The 10,693-nt window shown below is 39.7% G+C and overlaps 1 protein-coding gene across 1 annotated transcript; it reads right to left on the bottom strand.

Annotated features, from left to right (window-relative positions):
• Positions 1–4,845: 4,845 nt before the first annotated feature.
• Positions 4,846–5,907, bottom strand: LOC117342178 (protein rtoA-like). Its single transcript, XM_033904213.1, has one exon. The coding sequence runs from the start codon at positions 5,905–5,907 to the stop codon at positions 4,846–4,848; it is 1,062 nt and encodes a 353-aa protein (XP_033760104.1).
• Positions 5,908–10,693: the final 4,786 nt, after the last annotated feature.

Here is a 10,693-nt window from a genome sequence, read left to right as displayed (position 1 = left end):
AAGGACGGACTGCTGTGAATTTTACATCACACCAAAAGTTTTCTTGTTTTCTAAATAAGTCATTGTGTTCCGATGGAATTCTATTGTGTTTCGCCGCTATATTTGATACATATCTTTCGGACTTACAAAAGATCATTTTGATGGCGGTGTTGTTGTTATTATAATCATTCTCATCTGTTGGCGTCAATCAGATAAAGTATCTACATTGTACATTCATAATTCAATGAGTGCGCTGGCGGCGGTGCAGACACGGTAGGGAACAACGTGACATAAGTTGGGAAACCACGATAGTCCAAGTCGACTTCGAGGGGGAAAAGCTGAGAAAACGCAGGCGAAATATAACATCTCAAATCTAGACATAGCTCATGTCTTCCGGATAATATACTATACAACCTCCTTGGTTTTCCCAAACACTTATACAAACCGTCGGCTATAGCCAACATTTCCATACGATTTGTTGTATTTCCCACGGCAAAAACTTGTTTTGACGCCAAGACCCATTTTACTGTATATTCATAACTGATCAATAGTAACCAAAAAACACGAATGGTGAAAATAGACTAAAATACGATTTATGTTAATTTTTCTGAAATGTTCCACGTATACTTTTGTGGTTGTGCAAAAATGATGAGTACAGGCAGCTGTAAATGAAGAAAGGAATATGGCACACGTCAAGTCTTAGAAACCGCATGATTCCTTCATGGTGTCCGGAATATCAATTAAACTTTTAATTTAATTCCAGTGTCAAAGAGATGCTGAAACCAAAAACAAGTTTGTCTAGGAATTCTGCCAGGTAAAGAGGTTATAAGGAGAAAAAAAGACACTCGACTTTCATTCTTTCGATGTCCAATCAGAACTATTTTCAAAATTTCTCCCTTCACCTAACAGCCACGCGCCAAAACGGATACATACGTCCCAAAAGCATACAGCAAATTTAACCATCACAGTGGCAAAAGAGAAAAAAAAATACATATGCTCAACTCACCATCGCCTAATGTCAAACGCTTTAAGCATATCACTCCAGAACTGTAAAAAGGTCCTACTTCTGTGCTAATCCCATTTACAGCACAAGATGAAAACGATGAAGAACTTGAAGATATTGTACTTTTACATGATGATATCACCAAAGGTATATCTACAGAGGACGCCTCAGAAGATGGTAAAATACTCAACAGGGACATTCTAAAGGAAGAATTAAATGCGTTGATTCCTGATGTCGTTAAAGAGTTTTCGAGTAATGGAAAATGGGTATTTCCCCGTTCATTTACACGTCATGTATACTAGATATAATTCCATTATTCTAAACGCATGTACTCAATGATTCTTTAATGGTGGCTCATCACTTTCGTGTTTCGGAAAAGTACGCGTGGGAACTGATTATGTAGTAAAAATCAACATAAATTGCTTTTCTAATATATTTTTGTCATTTTGTTTTCATTCGTCAGGTGATAAATGATTAAAACAAATACATACCTATCCGTTAAAGCAGTACGATGGCAGGAATATAGGTCTTAGTGTTAAAACAAGTTTTTGTCGTTGGAAATACCACAACAAATCACATGGAGATATCGACAATAACCGTCGGTTTGTAGAAGTGTTTGTGAAAACTACGGGGGGGTTGTATAATGATTTATGCATCCGAAGAACCAGAAATAATGTCCAAAAGACATGAGCTATGTCTAGTTTTGATAGATTCTTCATTTTCTTATTTTACTTACGTCATCTGTGTTTTTCTGCCTTGAAAATCTCATCGACTCCATCTTGAAATATCGTGGATTCACCACTTATGTCACGTGATTACGTGCTACACTCTCCGGGGGATCCGACAGGGTACGCGATCGCTCTCATTACCGATAGTGTAGCAAGCCCGGTGTGATTCACATCGAGCGGTATTAAATCTAAGCAGTTTAAACATATTTTATAGCAAAATGATTACAAAGGGATTCAGCACAAGTTATTCCAAATTATGCAATCGCTCTTTCCGTAATGCTGTACACAAAATATATAGGTATATACAACTTCCAAAAATACATAGGGTTTTGTTTTTAATCAACATATTTAGAGAGCGAGAGGAGGGGGGGGCGAACTATAATCGATTTTCCCAATGTACGTTTGAATGGCCCGTATGTTATGGTATTTCGGGGCGTGGCTATATATATTTATCGTCGACTTCCCCTGACAAAAAACTAAGTGTGCTAATGTCACCGTTGGATTAAGATTAATCAACATTTTAAATATGCACAATATTATAGCGAAATAGGTTAACTTGACGACCAACATAATGTACATTGTACACATTAATTGTAGCACACGTATATGTATACATTGTACACTAGCAATGAATTGCCCTGCCGACGGCCTCGTGGACGGTGAATCGAGAACTCCCTATTTACGAGTACTACAAAAGCCCCATTAGTTTGTGGCAGCAAAGCAAAAAGGAGGGAAAAGTGGATACGTCTGAATTGCGGATGGTTGTGCTATTCGATATTTTGTTTGCTTTTTCACAGAGGAGAATGGAAATTTAGAAGTGAAGGGGCCTATTTATAGCAAAGAAATCAAACAAAACGCAAAAGAAAAGAGACTTGTTGGTTGCCGGGGATATGAACAAGTGATCAAACAAATTGCCCGAGATAGATGTGCGTATACATACGTATAGAATTCTGGTCATGTGATACCGGCTACCGTTTGTTGCTCTGACTACGCACGCGGTGAAGCGCGCGCCAGTAGTAGCATCATCAGCATATCCATGTATTGTATATCTAGCGGATGTTGAAATTTACCTCGGCTGTTACACATTGGTGGATCATTGGATGTTTTCGTACCGGGGCGTTTCCTCCGGGCCCTTAAAACTCATGGCCGTAATAGTGGAATATTCATTGACAAGGTAAGATAGTAACGTCGGTTGCAATGCATGAGGTCAGTTTTGAACGTGTTATGAAGTATAAGTAAAGTTGCTGTGCTGAATTGAAAAAGTTACATACCTATGTAGGTACCGGTGTACGCATGTGTTACATGTATGTGTGCCACAAGGCGCCGGTTAGGGTTAGCATGTTGTATCGAGGTCAGAACTACTATGTACTCGGATAAAACAAATATAACCATGATCACGGATCTGGTATACCTACATTGTAACCATGGTATAAGTAATCTTAGAGTAGGTAACCATAATTACATACCGATATATAAATGGTGTTCCATAATTAATTTCTACTTTTATGAACCGATATTCAAGTATTCAACTTTCGTTTTAATTTCTCATGGTCGTTATGGATACTTTTCGTTCAGACGTTGCAACAATCCAAATTATCCGATAAATCTGTGAGAGAGTTAAGTGTAAACATTTTGGTGATACAGTAAGACTCGTAGACTTAAAATACTAAATTGGATGTGGAGAAAATGTGATGAACTTGATGTGGAATGTTAATGGAGTTTTGAAACAAGATACGTATACATTTAATGTTTATAAAAACTCACACGACATACGTGTAAGTCATATACACCAACTATTTATACTCGCTTGAATGACGGTTATTTATAGACAGAGGGAAATCTGGTATTAAATTTGGAAATGATTTTGACGGGCTGTGTTGAAATTTGATCGCTTCACAGATGCCCTGGTATTCTCGTAATCAGCTGGGGTGGTGTTGAAAGGTCATCTGCTGCAGGGAAGCGCCATCACAGGACATCAGTTGTGGTTATTAACCCGATATCCCCCACTGTTGCCTCCCGGTTTGTACCAGACTACCCCCCGGGGTCCCCCTGGGGTCAGGATTCCTCCTTAGTTCACACCAGATGTGTAGTAGATGAGTTGGAGGTTATCTTTGTATCTTACTTACCTTCGGAAGGGGGGCATCTCGCGTGGGAGCGGGGAAGGGGATCACGTTGTAGCCGGGAATGGGATCTCACGTGAGCGCGAGGACGGGTATGACACTGGAGCACGGAAGTGATCTCGGTAAAACAAATTACATAATATTGTTTACTTGTGTCAAGTGGCAAAGCGTGAGTTTGCGATTCAATTTGAAGACATCCGTGATTTTCCCGAACTTCCTGTGCACATCTATCCTGGGGATGTGGGGGTAATTATACTTCTTACTCCGGTATAATGAATAATTGATCAAAGTACGGAACTGTTCTAATAACTGATTGGCTTTGTACGTTTATGTTTATTCTTACTAGGGAACCTTATTTCTCCTGTAGGGGCTATCACTGGCGCCCCGTCACGGGTCAGATACAGTTCTGTAACTGGGCCCGCTTTAGTGTTTCTATGACAAGGATCTTTCTATGGGTCACAATATAATCATTGACGGCTTACAAATCAAAACCACACTTCTCAACTGAGGACAAAAACATTAGTGTGTGTGAAATAGTTTCCTCGCCCGTCTCTCATTGTGAGTACAGGGTTCGGATATTATTGACTCAGGAAGTACTGAGGCAGTGTGGCGTACCGACCTTGACATCGATGTTTGACTGGGAGGGGTGTGGCTGTGTCGACAGACTTTACCCACGTGTTGACAGGCGGGTGATTGGAGATGTAAGGCTATTGACAACAACTTGTAATTGTAAGTGCAAATATTTCCTATGCATTTTATGAAGTATACTTGGCGCCGCAAGCCGAGATTATGCTTGAGCATCTTACGTACATACTTATAAGTATATCTTATGACCCAATACAATTGTCTACCTCTATCCGTTATAAATAGATAAGTTTTCCCTTTTCTTTCCTTCTTGAACACATCTTTGTTTTGTGGATTAGAATACTTCATTTGATGATTGAGTAATTGTTTACAAAACATGTTGCTGTCGAAGTAAATTCTACCTTGGTCAGTTCCTGGTTTTTTTTCCTATTCATGTATTTTGGTATGTTTGTGTTCCGCCATTTTTGGTAGGTTGGTATGTTTGTGTTCGGCCATTTTTGGTATGTTGGTATGTTTGTGTTCCGCCATTTTTGGTAGGTTGGTATGTTTGTGTTAGGCCATTTTTGGTATGTTGGTACGTTTGTGCTCCGCCATTTTTGGTATGTTGGTATGTTTGTGCTCCGCCATTTTTGGTATGTTGGTATGTTTGTGTTCCGCCATTTTTGGTATGTTGGTATGTTTGTGTTCCGCCATTTTTGGTAGGTTGGTATGTTTGTGTTCCGCCATTTTTGGTATGTTGGTATGTTTGTGTTCCGCCATTTTTGGTAGGTTGGTATGTTTGTGTTCCGCCATTTTTGGTATGTTGGTATGTTTGTGTTCCGCCATTTTTGGTAGGGTGGTATGTTTTTGTTTGGCCATTTTTGGTAGGGTGGTATGTTTGTGTTCCGCCATTTTTGGTAGGTTGGTATGTTTGTGTTCCGCCATTTTTGGTATGTTGGTATGTTTGTGTTCCGCCATTTTTGGTAGGTTGGTATGTTTGTGTTCCGCCATTTTTGATGGGTTCACCGTAGGTATGTTTGTGTTCCGCCATTTTTGGTAGGTTGGTATGTTTGTGTTCCGCCATTTTTGATGGGTTGGTATGTTTGTGTTCCCCCAGTTTTGATGGGTTGGTATGTTTGTGTTCCGCCATTTTTGGTAGGTTGGTATGTTTGTGTTCCGCCATTTTTGATGGGTTGGTATGTTTGTGTTTCGCCATTTTTGGTAGGTTGGTATGTTTGTGTTCCGCCATTTTTGATATGTTGGTATGTTTGTGCTCCGCCATTTTTGGTAGGTTGGTATGCTTGTGTTCGGCCATTTTTGATGTGTTGATATGTTTGTGTTCCGCCATTTTTGGTATGTTGGTATGTTTGTGTTCCGCCATTTTTGGTAGGTTGGTATGTTTGTGTTCCGCCATTTTTGATGGGTTGGTATGTTTGTGTTCCGCCATTTTTGGTAGGTTGGTATGCTTGTGTTTGGCCATTTTTGGTATGTTGGTATGTTTGTGTTCCGCCATTTTTGGTAGGTTGGTATGTTTGTGTTCCGCCATTTCTGGTAGGGTGGTATTGTTTATGTTATATCCGACGGAAGGGTACGTGTTTATAATATTCTGATCGCCTAGATCTTCCTATTCTAAAGAGGGGAATGCACGTGTGCTCGGGAATATATGATACCATACGTACATTTAAAAATGCATACCTACATTTCAACATGCATCCCATCAAATAAATAACAGTCGTGTGTCCGTACATTGTATATGGAGTATTATGTAATGGTGAACATGCACGCGAATCTCTAGTGCCTGGCTCCTCATAAGCAGATTATTTCCGTCCTACAGAACCTTGTTTGAGGAATGTTTTGAAGTATCAACGACTGAATTGTTGTTCTTTCCATTTAGTTATTTCGAGTGAGTAGACAACACGTGGGACTCCGAGACTAACCCATGTCTGTAGCTGGGCATTTTACTTTAACTGGCCGATATGTAGAAGTGATGTATTTAGTTATTATATAGAATAGACAGACGCTAGCTTGTTGGTGAACGGGTCTAATATTAGAGGGATTTACAGATGTGGCAGTGGTAGTGTGCTGTACAGGTGCAGCTTAGACGCTTCAGTCAGAGGTGAAGGTCAAAATCAAAGCTGGGAGACAAATGTCAAAGCGTAAACCATTTCCATGACGTCAGAAGCGATGAATGAATCTTTACACACGTATTCGGTGAATGCTACAGACATGTTTCATTTGTTCATGTCGGTATTGAATTTTAATTTGACGGCAATACATATACAAACGTACATGACGGTTCAACAATATACATATGTACTTTGTAGGTAGAATATTTGATAATACTGGATGCAAGCCCACTCTCCTCAGGTCTATTGATTTTATTAATGAAAGAACTCATGATAAATTCACACATTTTTGAGAAACTGAAAACTGTGAATTCAGTACGAAAGTCCATCTTCATTCGTGGAGTGTAACGCAATCAGAAGGCTTGGCTAGCGAAGAAGACGAAAGTCTTGCTGCAGCGACATACGAATTCGGATGAATTCGGACATGTCCTTGTGTGTGATGACATATTAAATTATTTATTGTCGGTTAAATTGACACCCATCTTTGTTAATTAAAAAGATAACGGATGATCGAGACATTTCATCAAATCCATCCCTTAGGGTGGCCATAGACGTTAAACAATTCAAGGCGGCTCACTGAATTCCCATACATTAACTACATAGGTACCAAAGGCTATCCTCTGTGGTGACTTATACCGTAAAAAAATGTATGTTTTGGCAATGTTAGACGTGGGTTGTTTTCTTGACTGAACGGCCTGGGAGGAAGTCTCTGTTTTAATAAGTTCACTTATCAGTCATGGTATATTTAACTCCTAGTATTCCAGGGCCACTGAGACGCAAATCAAAGAGCCCGGCCGCAATGTGAAATTCCATGCCAGTAGTTCAGTACTGGAATAATTGATGATTATAAATAAGTGCACTTTCCTGTTATAACTCACCGTAAGCACCGCCCACGTGTTGACCGTCGTGTGGTACTGATGCTGCTACAAAAATCATCTCCAACTCAGATATTGTAAATTGTAGATGTCTTTTGAGATGGGAACTATATATCTAATTTATATCCTGGCTCAGGGTGGGAACCGTAGACTTTGTAGGGTAGGAACTATATACTTTATATCGTGTTGTAGGGTGGGAACTGTAGACTTTAAATCGTGTTGTAGGGTGGGAGCTGTAGACTTTATATCGTGTTGTAGGGTGGGAACTGTAGACTTTATATCGTGTTGTAGGGTGGGAACTGTAGACTTTATATCGTGTTGTAGGGTGGGAACTGTAGACTTTATATCGTGTTGTAGGGTGGGAACTGTAGACTTTATATCGTGTTGTAGGGTAGGAACTGTAGACTTTATATCGTGTTGTAGGGTGGGAACTGTAGACTTTATATCGTGTTGTAGGGTGTGAACTGTAGACTTTATATCGTGTTGTAGGGTGGGAACTTTAGACTTTTATCGTTTTGTAGGGTGGGAACTGTAGACTTTATATCGTGTTGTAGGGTGGGAACTGTAGACTTTATATCGTGTTGTAGGGTGGGAACTGTAGACTTTATATCGTGTTGTAGGGTGGGAACTGTAGACTTTATATCGTGTTGTAGGGTGGGAACTGTAGACTTTATATCGTGTTGTAGGGTGGGAACTGTAGACTTTATATCGTGTTGTAGGGTGGGAACTGTAGACTTTATATCGTGTTGTAGGGTGGGAACTGTAGACTTTATATCGTGTTGTAGGGTGGGAACTGTAGACTTTATATCGTGTTGTAGGGTGGGAACTGTAGACTTTATATCGTGTTGTAGGGTGGGAACTGTAGACTTTATATCGTGTTGTAGGTTGGGAACTATAGACTTTATATCCTATTGTAGAGTGGGAACTGTAGAGTTTATATCGTGTTGTAGGGTTGGAACTGTAGACTTTATATCGTGTTGTAGGGTGGAAACTAGATTTTATATCGTGTTGTAGGGTTTGAACTGTAGACTTTATATCGTGTTGAAGGGTGGGAACTATATACTTTCTATCGTGTTGTAGGGTGGGAACTGTAGACTTTCTATCGTGTTGTTGGGTGGGAACTGTAGACTTTCTATCGTGTTGTAGGGTGGAAACTAGATTTTATATCGTTTTGTAGGGTTGGAACTGTAGACTTTATATCATGTTGTAGGGTGGGAACTGTAGACTTTATATCGTGTTGTAGGGTAGCAACTGTAGACTTTATATCGTGTTGTAGGGTGGGAACTGTATACTTTATATCGTGTTGTAGGGTGGGAACTGTAGACTTTATATCGTGTTGTAGGGTGGGAACTGTAGACTTTATATCGTGTTGTAGGGTGGGAACTGTAGACTTTATATCGTGTTGTAGGGTGGGGAACTGTAGACTTTATATCGTGTTGTAGGGTGGGAACTGTAGACTTTATATCGTGTTGTAGGGTGGGAACTGTAGACTTTATATCGTGTTGTAGGGTGGGAACTGTAGACTTTATATCGTGTTGTAGGGTGGGAACTGTAGACTTTATATCGTGTTGTAGGGTGGGAACTGTAGACTTTATATCGTGTTGTAGGGTGGGAACTGTAGACTTTATATCGTGTTGTAGGGTGGGAACTGTAGACTTTATATCGTGTTGTAGGGTGGGAACTGTAGACTTTATATCGTGTTGTAGGGTGGGAACTGTAGACTTTGTAGGGTAGGAACTATATACTTTATATCGTGTTGTAGGGTAGGAACTGTAGACTTTATATCGTGTTGTAGGGTGGGAACTGTAGAGTTTATATCGTGTTGTAGGGTGGGAACTGTAGACTTTATATCGTGTTGTAGGGTAGGAACTGTAGACTTTATATCGTGTTGTTGGGTGGGAACTATATACTTTATATCGTGTTGTAGGGTGGGAACTGTAGACTTTATATCGTGTTGTAGGGTGGGAGCTGTAGACTTTATATCGTGTTGTAGGGTGGGAACTGTAGACTTTATATCGTGTTGTAGGGTTGGAACTGTAGACTTTATATCGTGTTGTAGGGTTTTGAAGTGTAGATTTTATGTCGTGTTGTAGCGTTTGTTTATCGGTATTAAGTATAATTTATTTGGAAATGTATTAAGATTCCGCCACGCCGCTAAATATGAAATACAGCCGGGTAAATCTACCGGTGTGTCAGAGATTAGTTCCGCTTGAGCGAACGGGTAGATGAGTTGTTGACTATCGTGTGTACTAATATCGGCGACTGCCTTAGGAAATTACCTGATGTAAGTAAAGCAGTACTTTTTATCACCAAGACATGTTGTTATAAGATTCAACCGACAATTTCTTTTATGAATTTATGAAACACTTATAATAGCATGTAGGTTAGTAGTGCCGATATGTTCAGTATTACAAACGGAATTTAGCTCTTAAAAAATGTCGGCGTTTACCACCGATCGACGAAAATTATACTTCGAGTTATTCGATCATTTCAAATAGGATTTTTATTGTTGAGACCAAATTTTCACTTCGTATTATCCGAGTTCTTCGAGTTTTCCGAGTTCGAGTTTTCCGAGTTTTCTTTACTAAGATAAAGAGAGAATTCGGCCGGGACCGACGAGGTACTTCGAGTTAAGCGGGGTATTCGAGTTATCCGAGTTCGAGTTAACGAAGTTCCACTGTATATCTATTCACACCAATACATGTTCGATGCAGTTTCGAGTAGATCCTATATTATGCATATCACGTGCATATTTTCTATATCGTGGAGATTTTGACGTATGTTTCTGTTGGCAAGGTCTGTCTGGTTTTCTACACCTTGTGTTACAATATACACCTGTATCAAACACTCGTCTGTACCGTGTCTGACGTTTCACTACCCAGCGTCTGATATGTGATGATCTTGTTGTCGGATTTTAGAAACTGTTACATGTATACCAGATCAACTTAACGATAGTTCAGACATCATTAGACCTAATTGACACTGAATCGCTTACACAGCAGTCTTAATTGTAGATATACCTTTATATCTAAACATCACGAATCTGTCGTTAAAATGATAAACATGTACAGAGCATATTTTTTTCCTGTGAACTAGACAAAAAAGAAGTTCTGAAATACACTCGATATTTAGTGTAGACAGATGGAGTCTTTGGTCACAAGATAGGATTGCGTGCAGTAAATCTGTGTCAAAGAATTTAACACCACGAACTTCTCCATTGTGATGTGGACTATGTAAGTTTTGTGGTGGGACAATATTCACATATTCACGTTTGTTGTGGGGACAATATTCACATTGT

The sequence above is a fragment of the Pecten maximus genome, chromosome 2, assembly GCF_902652985.1.
Source record: "Pecten maximus chromosome 2, xPecMax1.1, whole genome shotgun sequence".
Classification (NCBI taxonomy): Eukaryota; Metazoa; Mollusca; class Bivalvia; order Pectinida; family Pectinidae; genus Pecten; species Pecten maximus.
This window is presented reverse-complemented; position numbering and strand designations above follow the sequence as displayed.

What these genes read in the sequence shown, in the direction of transcription:
- LOC117342178 (XM_033904213.1), bottom strand. Translation starts at nt 5,907, where the DNA reads ATGGCGGAACACAAACATACCAACATACCAAAAATGGCCAAACACAAG.